This window comes from Molossus molossus, unplaced genomic scaffold, assembly GCF_014108415.1.
Source record: "Molossus molossus isolate mMolMol1 unplaced genomic scaffold, mMolMol1.p scaffold_m16_p_22, whole genome shotgun sequence".
In the NCBI taxonomy this organism is placed as follows: Eukaryota; Metazoa; Chordata; class Mammalia; order Chiroptera; family Molossidae; genus Molossus; species Molossus molossus.
The window spans coordinates 14,998,987-15,016,441 of NW_023425358.1; the positions used below are offsets into that span (position 1 = coordinate 14,998,987).

Below are 17,455 nucleotides of genomic sequence, written 5' to 3' on the forward strand. Positions count from 1 at the left end.
GGTATTGGTTTAAATCTCAAGATCTTGGCAAAAGCAGCAAAAACAAAACAGATGACACACATAGGCTGTTGAATTAAAGGTCAGGGACAGTGCGCATAGCCAAGAGAGTTGCCCTTGCATGCTCACTCTCCCTTAACCACTGGGTGGCCTCAAATTAGCACAAGGATTCCCATCACTGGACTAAGGTCTCAGGGCTGGGAGCACTCACCATCTGCAACTCCTGCTGCTCTAGCCTCTCCCCACACTGCCAGAGCCAGGCCCAGGCCCCTTGGGCAGAAATGACCCCCACCCCAACAAAGTCACAGAAATGGTCCAGCAGAGAACCCAAAAACGGCAGCCAGGAACAAGAACAGAATTGCTTGGTCCTGTAACAGCAGGACCCCAGGCAGGCACTCCAGGATTGGGAGAGAAGTCCTGTTACCTGTTTGACCATCTTGCTGCTTTCACGGCCATACATGCGCAGTAATGACCCCCAGTTCTTGACATGTGGGTGCAGCAGCTGAAGTATTTTCTGAGAGGCTAACTGCTTCCCGACTCTCTTATTTTTACCTGTGAAGAGGGAAAGGATACACAGAGAGGGAATCACAAACATCAAGCTATCCACACAGCCACCTTACCTAAAAAGGAGCTCATCTGGCCCTGGCAAGTTTGGCTCCGTGGTTAGAGCGTGGGCCCACGGACCAATGAGTCATGGGTTCAATTCTAGTCAAGGGCATGGTTGCAGTTTGTCCCCAGCCCTGGCTGGGGTCGTGTGGGAGGCAACCAGTCGACATGTCCCTCTCACATCGATGTTTCTCTCTCTCTCTCCCTCCCTCCCAATCTATCTGAAGATAAATAGAAAAATATCCTCAGGTGAGGATTAAAAAAAAAAACTCACCTGCCTTCCCCAAGCCCCCCACCCCCGAGCTGCGGGCACAGTCTATGGGAAGGAGATGGATAAGTGCCCCACCATCAAGCTGAGTGTTGGCACCTCACAAACCCCAGACCAGGATCCCTACCCCACTTCGCAGAACAGTCCATCAGAGGCTCTAGGTCAGGACCATGACCAAGGTAGGTCACAGAACTTAAGAATCCTCCCTCCCACCAAAACCCTGTATTTCTAGACACAAAGACAAGCAGCAATTGACATGTCATGAAACATGTGGCCTCAGGCTCCTTGGAGGCAGGCATGGGAGGAGGCTTTACCAAAAGGCCAATGGAAGGAGTTTTCAGAGGGTGTATGTGTGCTTTGAAAGAGGTTTCTAAACACAGGGAAGGCAGGTCCAGGGTGCAGAGTGGGTATAGAGAATAGCAAGTAGTAAGTGGGTACTCTGGCTGAGTAGGCCAAGGTCAGCAATACTTCCAGACAGGGCCTCCCAGTGGAAGGAGGGAGTCCTGGCACCAGGATCCCTCCTGTATTTCCTGCTCTGGCCACCTGCTTAGGCGCACTTCTCAGTGGGACTGGTGTCTGCTGGAGTGCAAGGCACACCAGGTCTCAAGGTGTTTCTGCAATATGCCCAGGGTCAGCTTATGCACTGACTTCTAATTTACACAGCAATGGTTTTGTGTTTACAGTAGTTACACTCTAAATGAAGAGCACAGGTAGTGGACACAGACCAGAAGGCAGAGGAGCAGTGCACACTCAGCGCAGCGTGGTGAGGCAGATACTCTGTTGCCTTTTGAATAAAGGATGCCCCACTCCACCACCACCACAGGGACCAAGAGCAGGCAGGGGACAGAGACGTCAAGAGGAGAACGTACAGCCTAGCCAGAATGACCAGTTCAAGCCTGGGAGAGAGAGGAGGACAGAGGCAGCATAGACAAGACTCTAAAGTCGAGCCTCAGGCTGTTTCAGATGTTAACATGAGATGCTGCTGGTGGACACAACTGTAGGTAGTCAGTGCACATGACTGGAACTCAGGAGCAACAGTAGGGCAGTGGCTGGGAACCAAGGCAAAGGGGCTCAAAACTCCCAGAGAGACCACACAGAGGGGTGCCAGCAGGGCAACATCCCCTAGTGGTCATCTGACAGCAAGGTGAATGGCAAGGAGGGGATGGGGTTCTTACACCAGCCGCGCACTGTATGCTTGCCGCACGCCATGACATATTCACTCTTCTGGTTTTTACCAGGAACCACTTCAAACTTGATGGATGTGTCACCCATTCCATGGTTTCTTTAAGAAAAAGAACAAATACAACAGGTGACATCAGCTGAGGAGAAGAAAACAGCTGCTTCCAGAAAATTAAGGGCTCTTTAAAGACAAAGCCAACCCTTTTCTCAAAACTGTTTTTCAGCTGAAGAAGGAGAGATTCTCCAAGAACACCCAACCTGATCCCATGGGGCTCTGATGGACCACCAGGCAGAGAGGCTTCTGTGCACACAGGGAACAGTTTCAACAGCTCTCGGCCTTTAGCACTGTCTCTTAAGCCAGGATAAACAGCCAGTAAGAATGTTGGGCACCCAGATAGAAGCCCCCACGACCTGACTTAGGATGGGAAGCCCAACCCTACCTTTTAAGGCACTCGTGGAGGATCTGATAGGGAGACAACAGTCCGGCCTTGCTGGTCAACTCGTAGACCCGTGAGTCCTCGATACTGATGTGGTTAAAATACTACAAAACAAAGCAGCCACTAAGTACTGGCCTTGCAGAGCTGCTCCCCATGCTGTCTGCTTCCCCCAGAGGCTTCCTGTCTTCCTTATTACCTCACAGAGTACCTCACACCCCCCACTTCACTGTCCAGCTTGGCCCTCTGAGACAGGGATGAGGAACCGCAGTACACCAGGCTAGAGAGAGTGCGTGGATGAGGTGGGAGACCCAGGTGCAGCGAGGGCCTGGGCTGCACAGCTAGCCAGCCTGAGGAGCCTTTTCTAAAACTAAATCTTTAGATTTCACACGATTAGTCAAATTTCTAAAGATAAACAACCTTTGGTGAAAAACTTAAAGATTATCATAAGTGAGATTACAGAAAAGAGAAGGTAAGCCAAATAAAAGCTGCACTCTAATCGGCCAATCTCCCCGAAGGTTCAAAAGGCCAGTCGCAAACACCAAGTCTTCCTGAATTTAAAACTGATCACTGAGACCAAAGAATACAAAGGTTAAGAAGGGTTAACAGGAAACCACTTAACCAGTTAAGGAAAAAAGGAAAGTTCTGCACAACAGACACCAGCCAGGAGTGGCTCTGACCCCAATCGGCCCCTGGTGAATGGAGGATGCCACTCAGGAGCACAGCCCACCTCCCCAGTGGGGGACTATGTTAGTCCCCTGGGGCTGCCATAACAAAGAATCATTAACTGGGTGGCTTAAAACTACAGATATTTATTTTCTCTCAATTCTGGAGGCCAGAAGTCAAGGTGTCAGCAGGGACCTGCTCCTTCAGAAGCCTCCTAGGGAAGATCCTTTCTTGACTGTTCCAGGTTCTGGTGGCCCCAAGTTTTCCTTGGCTTGTGGCAGCAAAACTCCAATCTCCACATGGCGTTCTTTCCATCTTCCTCCCCTCTTCTAAAAACACATAACACAGCTGCTCTGAGCAAGGAGGGGGGTTCCTCTACCTCCACCTGCTTCAGTGAGGAGACAGGTTCACTATGACTGAGTCAAGGAAAGGAAGGCACTACTTCTGAAGAGTATTGCTGATTCTGTAAACAGGAAATCCTCCTGCTATCCTTTGTCTATTTGTCTTCCAACAGGTCCCTACAAGACACCTCTACTCTCAAGTATCGACATCAGTGTGGATCAGTTTCCAGGAAAAGTTACTCACCAAGATGCCAGGCCCCGGACCCATCCTTAATGGTTGGCCAAGCAGCCAACCCATCAGCAATGTCTGGTTTTCTCATCCAGCCTGTGAAGACTGACTCTCTAACCAGTAGTCAGCACCTAAGCTATAGACCTATAATCAGGCTAAGCAGGTGGACAACCTACATACTCTACAATTCCAGGTTCCTCCCTGACAGAGCTGAAGCCAACATACACACGTGTGAATTCAGAAGCCCAAAAGTACCCAACAGGCTCTGGCAAAGGCCCACACCACAATTACCAAGTAGTGATGGCCACATATTGCTGATGGTTAAGCTGCCAGGGGAGTGTGGGGACTCCAGCTCAAGAGAGCATAGGCAAAGGGCAGAAGTGACCCACTGAAAAGAGTTCAGGAAAGCCTGAGTTATCAGTGCCTAACAGACAGCTGAAGGACCATGAGGGAGCACCACAGAAAGCCCAACACATGTAAATTCAAATATTTAGATAAAACAGACCAATACCTGTAAAATGCAAGCTACCTGCATTGCCCTATTCCAGCGATTTTCAACCTCTTTCATCTCATGGAACACATAAACTAATTACTAAAATTCTATAGCACTTCAAAAAATATATTTTTTGCCGATTTGACCCAAAAAAGGGTGTAATTTTGATTAGTGCACACCGGACAGCTATTGTTGTGTTGGCTTGTTGTCATTTTTTTTTTAATTTGACAATCTAAGGGAAAAGATGTCAGTGCCCCTGACTAAATAGTCAAGTATCACGTTTTAAAAATTCTTTCAGCACACCATTCAAAAATTGCTGCCCTATTCTATTCAAGAAATTGAACTGTAGTTATAAATTTTTCCACAAAGAAAACTCTAGGTACAGATGGCTTCACTGGTGATGACTACAAAACATTTAAGGAAGAAATGACATTGATTCAAAGGAGTCTTTAAAAAATATGAGGAGGAGGGACAATTGCCAATTCACTTTATAATGCTAAGCAGTAGTACCCTGATGTTAATTAACACCAGACCATGAAAGCACAAGAAAATGACAAACTGAAATCCCTCACAAATCAGGTATAAAAATCCTAAACAATATTAGCAAAGTGAAACCATTAACATACATACATATATCATGCCCAAGTAAGACTTATTGAGGGATGTGGTTTTTATTCCTCATCCAAAGACATACTTTTTTCATTGACTCTAGAGAGGAAGGGGGGGAGAGAGAGAGACATCGACTGGCTGCTTCCCTGACCAGAGATCGAACCCGAAACCTGGGTGTATGTGCTCTGACTGGGAACTGAATCCATGACCTCTTGTTGCACAGGGCAATGCTCCAATCAAATGAGCCACACTGGCCAGGGTCCAGGAATGCATTTTCTAAAAAATCAATCAACATAATTTACTATATTAAAGAAGAAAAACCTTATAATGTTAATAGATACAGAAAGGGCATTTGACAAAATCCAACACCTTTTCATGATAAAAACACTCAGCAAAGAAACAGAGAAACTTTCCTCAACTTGATAAAATGACCTGACAGCTAACATCATACTCAATGGCAAGGGACTGGATGCTTCCCCCTAAGATCAGGTACAAGGCAAGGGATTCCACACTCCCTACTGCTACTCAGCATTGTACTAGAGAGGTTCTAGCCAAAATAATAAGACAAAAAAAAAGAAATAAAAGTTATCTGAATTGGAAAGGAAAAGGTCTAACCATCTTTAATCACAGTCGGCCTGATTCTGTACATAGAAATTCCAAAGAAATCTATAGAAAAACTACTAGAATAAATGAGTTTCACAAAGCCACCGGATATAAGATCAATATATGAACAATAAATTGTATCTCTGTATACAATCAATGGCCAGAACTGAAACCAAAGTACTACTCACAACAGCACCAAAACACATGAAATACATACGTCTAAATGTCATAAAATAGTTGCAGGATCTGTGTGCTGAAAATGACCAAACGTCAGCGAAAGACATCAAAGAAAACCTCTAAATGGAGGTTTTACAAATTAGAAAACACTGTTGTTAAAATGTCAATTCTCCCCAAACTTATCTATAGATTTAACACAATTTCAATCAAAATCCCAGTAGAATTTTTTCATATGTATTAATGTTTCTAAATTCTATATGGAAAGGTATTTTTGAAAAAGAACAAGGAGAATTCACACTATTTGATTTCAAGACTTCAAATTATCAAGATGATATACAATTGGTAAAAGGATACACAGATCAAGGAGACAGAATGGAGAGTCCAGAGACAGACCCACACATACACAATCACCTGGCTCCTGATAAAGGTGTATAGACAATTCCAATTAAACATACACCTATACTGTATGGCCCAGGAAGACCATACTAGGTGGTTACCAATACTCACACAGCCCTGCAGTGCTGTGCTCTCCTCACTTGAGGGTTGTTGGGCATGTTCCCAATTTTGAGTGACTAGGAATAGGATGCTGTGAGGCTATTCAGGTTTCCATGTAAGCATTGATATAAACAACCCAGGCACCAGCGCCAATGACCCCACATGCATCCTGTGCACTCAAGAGCTTGGTTCAAAGGATGCCTACCCTGTGACTCCATTGACAGAACAGCTTGGAACTGGCTAATCTATAGGGACAGTTCAGTGCCTACCAGGGGATACAGGCGGAGGGAGTTTTGACTACAGAGACAGTCTGAGAGAACTGGGAGCGGGGAGACCATTTTCAAATGTTTTGTGTCTTGACTGTGCTCTTGGTTACATGACAAAACTATGCATTTATCAAAACTCACAAAACTGTACCAAAAAGTGAATTAACTTTATGTAAATTAAAAAAATTAAAAACTGGCCCTGGCCAGTTTGGCTCAGTGGTTGAGCGTTGGCCTGCGGACCAGAGAGTCCCAGGTTCGGTTCCCACTAGGGGCACGTACCACAATAAATAAACAAATAATAAATAAATAAATAAATAAATAAATAAAATAACTGTTTTAAAAAAATAAAAATAAAAAACTGGTCACTAATGCCTACATTCTAGAATATCTGTGCACCAACCAACCCATAGCTACCTAAAAAGCAATAAAATACCAACAAATCACTCCAGGCTCTCATGAAAGTGGATGGTAACAATTTTTCCCTTTTTAATCAACACCAAAGGTACTTTGCCCCTAGTCTCTGCTTCCTTCCCAAGGCGGCTCTCATATTCTGGGTGTTCTACACCTATGGCACCTTATACATGGACCTTGTGCCACTGCACCTCAAGGATGGCAGCCCACAGAAAGAGTTCCCAAAGTACCAGGACCCTCACCAATGGAGTCCAAAAAAGGAGAGGATGCTATCCCCAAAGCTAAAGCTGAGACACTGAGCCCCATAAGCACAACATGGCTCTGGTGCCACACTTTCACAAGGACACCTTGGGGAAGAGGGACCGCCACCAACGAGCCAGTCGTAAGAATGGAGCCATTCATAAGAATGGCTATTATAAGAAATAGCCAGGTTAGCACCAATATTTATGGAATAAGAGAAGGCTGTCTCTATCTGTCAAACATGTGCTAATCTAAAGCCTCAAACTGATCATAAATTTCCTTTTCCTCTGCCAAATTTCAAAACGAGAGAAAAACAAAGCATGCAGGTATGCACATAGAAAAATTAAATTAGAAGTTTAAAATAACCTCCCAAATTTGAAAGCAGTTCTGGGAGGGAAGTTCATAGCACTACAGGCCTATCTCAGAAAACAAGAACAATTTCTAATAGATAATCTAACCTCACAACTTAAAGAACTAGAAAGCAAGCAAAAAGAAAACCCCAGAGCCAGTAGAAGAAAGGAAATAGTAAAGATCAGAGCACAAATAAATGACATAGAGACCAAAACAAAAAACAAACAAACAAAAAAAACAATTCAATGGATCAAGGAAACAAAGAGCTGGTTTTTCAAAAAGATAAACAAGATTGATGGACCCTTAGCTAGACTCACCAAGAAACAAAGAGAGAGAACCCAAATACACAAAATCAGAAATGAAAGAAAAGTAACAACTGACACCACAGAAATACAAAAGATCGTTAACAACTACTATGAACAATTATATGGCAACATACTCCACAATCTAAGCGAAATGGACAAATTTCTAGAAACACACAGTCTCCCAAAACTGGACCGGGAAGAGACAGAAAACTTGAACAGACCAATAACAACTAAGAAAATTGAAGAGGTAATCAAGATTCTCCCAGCAAACAAAAGCCCAGTCCCAGATGGCTTCACAGGGGAGTTTTACCAAACATTCAAAGAAGAACTAACACCCATTCTCCTCAAACTATTTCAAAAAATTCAAGAAAAAGGAAGACTTCCAAACTCGTTTTATGAGGTCAGCATAATTCTAATTCCAAAACTAGAAAAAGACACTACAAAGAAAGAAAACTACAGGCCAATATCCCTGATAGGCGCCAAAATCCTGAACAAAATACTACCAACTCAGATCCATCAATACATCAAAAAAATTATTCACCATGACCAAGTGGGATTCATCCCAGGGATGCAAGGCTAGTACAATATTCACAAATCAATAAATGTGATACACCACATAAATAAAATGAAGAATAAAAACCACATGATCATATCAATAGATGCTGAAAAAGCATTCGACAAAATCCAGCTTCCATTTCTGATAAAAACACTCAGCAATGTGGGAAAAGAGGGATCGTATCTCGACATAATAAAGGCCATATATGACAGACCTACAGCCAACATCATACTCAATGGGCAAAAACTAAAAGCATTTCCCTTAAGAACAGAAACAGGAGCAAGACAGGGATGCCCACTTTCGCCACTCTTATTTAACATAGTACTGGAAGTCTTAGCCACAGCAATCAGACATGAAGTAAAAATAAAAGGGATCCAAATTGGAAGGGAGGAAGTGAAACTATCATTATTTGCAGATGACATGATATTATACATAGAAAACCCTAAGTACTCCATCAAAAATCTACTAGACTTAATGAATTTGGCAAAGTAGCAGGATACAAAATTAACATCAAGAAATCGATGGCATTCTTATACACCAATGATGAACTCACAGAAAGAGAAACTGAAAAAGCAATCCCATTTACCATTGTGGCAAAAAAATTAAGATACCTAGAAATAAACTTAACCAAAGAAGTAAAGGACCTATTTGCAGGAAACTATAGAACATTGAAAAAAAAAGTAGAGGAAGATATATAAAAGTGAAAGCACATACCTTGTTCATGAATTGGAAGAATTAACATCATTAAAATGTCCATATTACCCAAAGCAATCTATAGATTCAATGCACTCCCCATCAAAATACCAACGACATATTTCACAGAACTAGAACAAATACTTCAAAAGCTCATATGGAACCAAAAAAGACCCCAAATAGCCACAGCAATCTTGAAAAAGAAGGACAAAGTAGGTGGGATCACAATACCAGATATCAGGTTATGCTACAAAGCTACTGTAGTCAAAACAGTCTGGTACTGGCACAAGAACAGGCATATAGACCAGTGGAATAGAACAGAGAACCCAGAAATGGACCCAAGACATTATACTCAATTAATATTTGACAAAGAAGGCAAGAGCATACAATGGAGTAAAGACAGCCTCTTTTTTTTTTTTAATCCTCATCTGAGGACATTTTTCCATTTTTTTGCACAGACAGAGTGGGAGGGAGAGAGAAGAAGAGAGAGAGAGAGGGAAACATCGATGTGAAGGGACACATCGAGTGGCTGCCACCCGCACGACCAACCAGGGCTGGGGACAAACTGCAACCGAGGTACATGCCCTTAGTGGGAACCGAACCCGGGCCTCTCCGGACCGCAGGCCGACGCTCTAACCGCTGAGCCAAACCGGCCAGGGCAAGACAGCCTCTTTAATAAATGTAAATGGTGTTGGGAAAATTGGACAGCTACATGCAAAAAAAATTAAACTAGACCATCAACTTACACCATACACAAGAATAAACTCAAAATGGATAAAAGACTTAAATGTGACCCATGAATCTATAAAAATCCTAGAAGAAAATGCAGGCAACAAAATTTCGAATATCATATGCAGCAGAATTTTCACTGATACATCACCTAAGGCAACAGAAACAAACAAAAAAGTGAACACATGGGACTACATCAAACTCAAAAGCTTCTGCACAGCAAAAGAAACAACCATCAAAATGGAAAGGCAACCCACTGTATGGGACAGCATCATTGTCAATGATACATCAGATAAGGGGTTAATTTCCAAAATATATAGAGTATTCATACAACTCAACAAAAGGAAGACAAAAAACCCAATTAAAAAATGGGCAAAGGAGCTAAATAGACACCTCTCCAAACAGGACATACATATGGCCAAGAGACATATGAAGAAATGCTCAACATCACTAATCATCAGAGAGATGCAAATTAAAACAACTATGAGGTATCACCTCACACCTGTCAGAATGGCCGCTATCAACAAATCATCACACAAGTGTTGGCGAGGGTGTGGAGAAAAGGGGACTCTAGTACACTGCTGGTGGGAATGCAGACTGGGGCAGCCACTATGGAAAACACTGTGCTGTTACCTCAAAAAATTAAAAATTAAATTGCCATTCGACCCAATGATCCCACTTCTAGGAATATACCCTAAGAAGCCTGAAACACCAATCAGAAAGAATATATGTACCCCATATTCATAGCAGCACTATTTACAATAGCTAAGATCTGGAAACAGCCCCAGTGTCCATCAGTAGACGAATGGATAAAAAAGCTGTGGTACATATACACAATGGAGTACTATGCAGCTGTTAAGAAAGAAAGATCTCTTATCCTTTGAGATGACATGGAGGGACCTGGAAAGTATTATCCTAAGCGAAACAAGCCAAGCAGGAAAAGACAAATACCACATGATCTCACTTATTTGTGGAATATAATGAACATAACAGTCTGAAGAATAGGGTCGACCCAGAAACATGGAAGTAGGGTACAGACTGACAACCCTCAGAATAGGGGGTTTTGGGGGGGGGGGGAGATAAACCACAGAACTTATATGCATGTATGCATAACCAATGGACATGGACAACAAAGCTGGGGACGGGGTGGGGGGGATGGGGAGGAGGGTGTCAATGGGGAAAAAGAGAAACATCTGTCACAAATATAAAAAAATTTAAAAAATAAAAAATAACCTCCCAAAAGCATTGGAACACATATTTAGTCATTCTGTCCAGCTCCTGGCACAGAGCTTCTAAAACTCTTAGAATTTTCTAACGATAGGAGTATCTTGTTATTAAAAATGAGCCCTTTTGCCCTGGCCAGTTGGCTCAGCAGTTAAGAGTGTCAGCCCATGAACCAGAGAACTGTGGGTTTGATTCCGGTCAAGGGCACATACCTAGGTTGAGGGTTTGATCCCCTGCACCAGTCAGGGTCGTGTGGGAGGCAATCTATTGATGTTGTCTCTCTCATATCGATGTTTCTCTCTCTTTTCCTCCCTCCTAAAAAATTCAACAGAAAAATATCCTCAGGTAGGGATTTAGAAAGAAAAAAAAAACAAAACAGCCCTTTGGACCATATCTGAGGCTCAGGGTGAGATCCCCAATAGCTTCAGAATGGAGCTGGTCACCAGGAAGACCATACTTCCAGACCCTAGTCTGGGAGAGGAGAAGGACTGGAGATTGGGTTATAAAATTCTTGAACAAAATCTAGGGACCTTCCAAGTTGGTGAACAAATCCACATGCCAGGAAAGTAGTACACATCATCTCTATAGGGTCAGAGGCTTCTTTGCCCAGGATTCTTCAGGACCTCAACCTAAGTACCTCCTCATCTGGCTGCACTTTTGTATCTTTTATAACAAGTAAGTTCCCAGAGTTCTGGAAACCACTCTAGCAAGTTATAGCACCTGAAGGGAGAGCATGGGAACCTTTGAATTTGTTGTTAGCTGAGCAGAATGTGGGTAGCCTAGGCACCCACTTTGTGGCTGGCATCTAAAGTGGGGACATTCTTCTGGGACTGAGCCCTTTAATCTGTAGGATCTGAGCCAACTTCACACAGACAGTGTCAGAATTGAGCTGAGTTGTGGAAACCCAGCTGATGCTAGAGAACCGGAGAACTGACAAGAGAGCCCCTTGTGTGTACAAGGGGACCTGTTAGCTTGGATTTCCAAGCCTAGTTGACGCTATCCACGTGGAATTCCTCCCATGTGCCTTTCTCCACCTGGGGAAACCTTCGTTCTCAGACTACTTTCTGATGTGATTTCTGGAAAGATCTCTCACTTTCCAGAAGAGCCCATGTACATGTAGAGAACCTGAATCCTACCACTGCGGTGGGCAGCATCACCAACCACATATGCCATCTTGCTGTCTATGTGGAAGAAAGGGAATACCAAGGGTGCACATCAGCACAAGTATGTCCCAGCACAACTTCTGGAAACCTGCAGGCTCTGTCACTGCAGACACCTGACCAGAGGCTCTGATGTGAAAGGTTCTAGGGATGAGGCTAAGGCCACAACAACCCTGTAAGTCAAGGATTGAGGAAAGAAGGAAAGGCAAAGGACAACAGAACAATTAACACAAAGTCCAGTAGCTGGTCATCATTGAAACCATGCACCTGCAATACAGAAGAGGCTCTGAATAGCTAACTACCAGCCTCTCACCACCAAGCATGAGGCAGTGACAGGTTTGATGATGTGGTCTGTGGCAAGCTCTTACCCTCCAGGTGTGTATCCCACAGCACTGCACACATGAGGAGAAGGCCACATATCAGCAATGGGTCTGCAAAGGGAAGCTAAGGCAGAGCAGAGACCCAGAGCTACAGAAGTGCCTAAGTGGGAATATATCAGTGTAGCAGGAACACACACATCCTGCTGAGGCTGGAGAAGCCATCGAATACACCTGGGCCCTGGGTTCCCATGCTTGTCAGAGTGAAAACTGGGCAGCTCCTCCTAGGAGAACTACAGAATGCCAAACACAAAAGTAAACAAAAGCAAGAGCAAACACAGACTTCCACACTGATTAAAAAATGAACTGAAGTCTGGCCAATAAAAACATATATATTTTTTAAATGAACTGAATTGTTTATTAATTTAGCAACTAACCAAGCAAGGATCTGATATCACTGAGGCCACCATACTATGTAGAGCCCCTCTTAGTTACCTTGAAACCAGGCATCCCCAACCATTGCTCTACTAAACCTGGAGAATTTTCAATTATTGCAATATGTCAAAATTTCTCAAATCAATCTTAATTTACTTGAATTACTGTAAACTTGACCACCATAATATCCATGGGGAAGCAGGATTATGTCCTACTAAGCTCTAACAGGCAAGACCACCAACCAACCAGGGGTCAACAGCAGAACCTGCCCAGATCAACTGCTGCACCAAAGCATAGTCTCATCCTCCAGAAGGTCTGGTGGAGCCACACATCCCTACCTGCCTGAGGGCAGACCATCTCTCAGCACTAGAACCATAGTCACTGCTTCATAGTTTTGCTACCCCATATCAAAGGACAAGCAGGGCTGCCTCTCAGAAAGAACAGTGGGGTGAAACCTACATGGTCTAGGCACCATCGACTGCAACAAATCTTGCTGGGCTGCAGGGGGGAGGGGACAGGCAAGGGGTTCTACAGTGTACTTGGAAATCTCCCTATCGTCTTTCCAGTCAGGTCATAGAAATAAAGTTGAAAATGTTACTTTTCCCAAAGGAGCTAGTCCTTTTGAGAATGTCTGCTCTGAGTGGGGTCTATGATCTATCTGTAGCCCATCCATGACAATAAACCACAGAAAACATTAGAAACCTGAATGCAATTTATCACTGCCATGGAAACTTTACCATATACCAGTATCAATCCAAAATTAGTGGATAATTTTTTTAATTGATTTTTTTTAGAGAGAGAGGGAGATAGAGATAGAAAAAATCGATGAGAGAGAGAAACATAGATTGGCTGCCTCCTGCACGCCTTCTACTGGGGATTGAGCCCACAACCCAGGCATGTGCCCTGACCCAAAATTGAACAGGGACCCCTCAGTACATGGGAGGATTCTCAATCCACTGAGCTACACCGACCCGGCTGATTGGATAGTTTTAAAAAATACATCCTGAAGGACTTATGAAGTGGTAAAACAGGATCTCAAAAATTTGCTCCTCTGCCCTGGCCAGTGTGGCTCCATTGGTTGAAGTGTAGTCCTGTACAACAAAAGGTCACGGGTTTGATTTCTGGTCAGGGCGCATACAAAGGTTGCAGGTTTAATCTCTGGCCCCAGTGGGGGCATGTGCTAAAGCAACTGATCAATGTTTCTCTTGCATATTAATATTTCTCTGTCTCGCTCTCCCCTCCCCCTACATAGAAGCAACCAGAACACAAATATTGTCAACTCAACTTTTTCAGAATTCTGAAAATTAAAGACAACAATCTGAGGAGCATTTATTAAAACTAACAAAAACAAAAACCAAAAAAAGGGCTAAATCTTGGTAAGAACTATGAGCTTTATGGTGTTTTAAACTTGACTCATTCCCATCTCCTCTTCCCAGCTCCATTGAGGCTTTGGGAAGCAACAGACTTACAGCCACTGATAAACAGAACAGGTCCCCAAACACCCCAACCACACAGAACCGTCACTATTAAGCCTATACGTCAGCTCCGTGGGAAAGCTCTGTTAATAGGACTTGTCTTTTTTTTTTCAATCCTTACCCAAGGATGTTTTTCATTGATTCTAGAGAGATTGAGGGAGAGGAAGAGGGAAAGAAAGAGAAACATCAATATGAGAGAGAAACTTTGGTCAGTTGCCTACCAAACATGCCCTGGCTGAGATCGAACCTACAACCTGGGTCTACGCCCTGACAGAGAATCGAACCCATGATCCTTTGGTGCATGGGACAACGTTCTAACCAACAGAGCCACACCACCCAGGGCATGACTTGTCTTTACATGACCCAACTCAACGTTCACTTAATCAAAATAGTCCATTTCCCAGGAAATTTGTCAAAAATAACTGGTGGCAACTGTTTCACACTGCAGTTACCTAAGGTTGGAATACCAGCTGGCAAGTAAGAGGGAGGTCAAATACAGTAGGAAAAGCTGGAGAATCAGATTCCCACAGGCAGCTTTGAAAGCTCCAAGTTGTCTGGGGATCTAGACAGCCATGTGCATGCCCAGGAAAAACCAGAGAAGGCCCTAGTGTCTCACCCCTGGTCGACCCAGAAGCTTTATACAAGTGGGTAAGTAAAGGCTAAGATAGGTTTCAATTACTGGAACACTGAAGGAGAACTCAGAGCCCCTTGGCAAAGGCTGGAAGACTTACTGGTTCAAGTCAGGAAATCTCTGACCTGAACTTCACAGAATTAGTCCAGGAAAGCACCTTTTATGGCATGAACTGTATCTCCCCCTTCAACTCCCCAAATTCACATGTTGAAATCCTTATCTCCAGTACTTCAGATTGACCTTATTTGAAGAAAGAGTCTTTACAGAGGTAATCGAGTTAAAATGAGGTCATTAGGGTGGGCCCTAATCCAGTATGACTGGTATCCTTATAAAGAGGAAATCTGGAAACAAACACACATACAGGAGAAAGCCATGTGAATAAAACAGTCATCTCCAAATCAAGAAGAAAAAGCCTAGAAGAGATCCTTCTCTCACAGTCTTCAGAAGAAATCAACTCTGCTGACATTTTGATTTTAGATGTCTAGCCTCCATAACTGTGAGGCATAAATTTCTGTTGTTTAAACCACCCAGGTTGTGATACTTTATAATACCAGTTGTAGCAAACTAATGAAGTCCCTAAACAGACAACAACAACAACAAACAACAAAATAACACATCCTGGGAAGAGGAGGGAACCTGATATCCATAGCTGCCACATTATATTATTACAATTTTTTTTTCCTTTTTTGATCTGAGAAAGAGAGAAAGGGAGAGGGAGAGATAGAGATAGAAACATCGATAAGAGAACAGCAAGTGGATAGCCTCCTGCACACCCCACACTGAGGATTTGGCCCACAACCTGGGCATTGTGCCCTGACTAAAAGTCAAACTGGCAACCTCTTGGTGCATGGGTCGATACTCAACCACTGAGCCACACCAGCTGGGCTATATTATTTAAAATGTCCAGGTTTCAGTAAAAAAAAACTTGTAAGATATAAAAAGGAACATAAATGTATAGACCCTACAGGGTGGGAGGGCAGTCAATACAAACAATCCCTGAGGAAGGTGAACTTACTAGACAAAGACTTTAAATCAGCTATAATAAATATGCTCAAAGAACTACAAAGGAACCGTGTCTAAAGAATTGGTTTCAGAGAAAAAAGAAATGCTCACATGTAAAAAAAAATAATGAGTAAATTAAAGGGAAGTACAAAAACAGTATCTTACCAAAGAGAGAATACCAATAGACATGGAAATTACATGAAAATTTCTCTAGAGGGGTTCAACAGCATATTTGAGCAATCAGAATAAAGATCAGCAGACTTCAAGATAAACCAACTGAAAATATCCAGTCTGAGAAACATTTAAAATAAAAACAGAGAGGCTCAAAAACCTGTAGAATACCATAAAATGTACCAACTTACACATAATGGGAGTCCCAGAAAAAGAGGAGAGAAATAGAAGGGCAAAAAGATTACTTGAGGAAACAATGGTTTAACTTCCCAAGATAAAAAAAAAAAAACAAAAAAAAACATTAATCTATATATCCAAGAAGTTCAACAAACTCCAAAAACAGTAAATTAAAAAAAGAAGTACACCTAGCCTGGCCAGTGTGGTTCAGTGTTTGAGTATCGACCCATGCACCAAGAGGTCACCGGTTGATTCTAAGTCAGGGTACAGGCTGTGGGCCAAATTCCCAGTGGGAGGCATGCAAGAGGTGGCCAATCAATGTTCTCTCTCATAGATGCTTCTATCTCTCCCTCTCTCTTCAACCAATAAAGAAAAAAAAATTTTTTTAATGCACACCTATACATCTTTGTCTAAAGACAAAGAGAGAATCTCAAAAGCAGTAAGAGAAGCAACTCATCAGTACAGTGATTTTCAGCATGATTAACAGCTGACTTCTCATTCCTTACAGAGGCCAGAAGGCAGAACAATCCCACTATGAAGGAAAAAAAAGTCAACCAAGAATTCTGTGTCCAGCAAAACAATGCTTCAAAATGAAAGAGAAATTACAAACCTTCTCAGACAAACAAAAACTAAGAAAATCCAATGTTAGTAGACCTACCTTCAAAGAAACACCAGTCTTCAGACTGAAATAAAAGGACACCATAGACTGTAATTTGAATCCATTCAATGAGTTCAGAGTACAACTGTCCCTCATTTATCACGGTTAATCCATTCCAGACTCTAGCAGTTGCTCCTGGTGTTGAAGGATTCCTGGGGTGCTCTAATACATAGGTCTACAGTCCATATGTACAGTACTTTTACCTTAAATTGTAATACAGTGGTGTATAATTAACTCAGACAACCGAGTGTGTGCTGTATCATTTTTACTCTCGATCAACTTCTTAATGAATATATTTGAAAAACCCACGATAGAGTGAAGCCGCAAAAGTCGAAGCATGAAGTAGCAAGAGACAACTGTACTACAAAAGGTAAAAGTAACTACATCAATGAATAAAAGAAATATGTATTTTGTATGTAACTCCTTTTTTCTCCTGAGTGAAAAAGACAACTACACAGAGCAATAATTATAAATCAATGCTGATGGGCACACAACATGTAAAGATGTAATTTGTGACAATAACAGCATAAAGGCAGGGGTAAACTGAACTACATAGG

General features: G+C 42.7%; 1 protein-coding gene across 5 annotated transcripts in view; it reads right to left on the reverse strand.

Annotated features, from left to right (window-relative positions):
- Positions 1-17,455, reverse strand: part of DGCR8 (DGCR8 microprocessor complex subunit) — a 41,227-nt gene that overhangs the window by 3,092 nt on the left and 20,680 nt on the right. For all 5 annotated transcript variants that reach the window (XM_036276170.1, XM_036276171.1, XM_036276172.1 and 2 more), the window contains 3 exons: positions 2,491-2,591; positions 2,047-2,153; positions 422-549 (listed from right to left, as the gene is read on the reverse strand). In XM_036276170.1, coding sequence (XP_036132063.1) covers positions 422-549; positions 2,047-2,153; positions 2,491-2,591 — 336 coding nt within the window. The remainder of the gene's footprint in view (positions 1-421; positions 550-2,046; positions 2,154-2,490; positions 2,592-17,455) is intronic.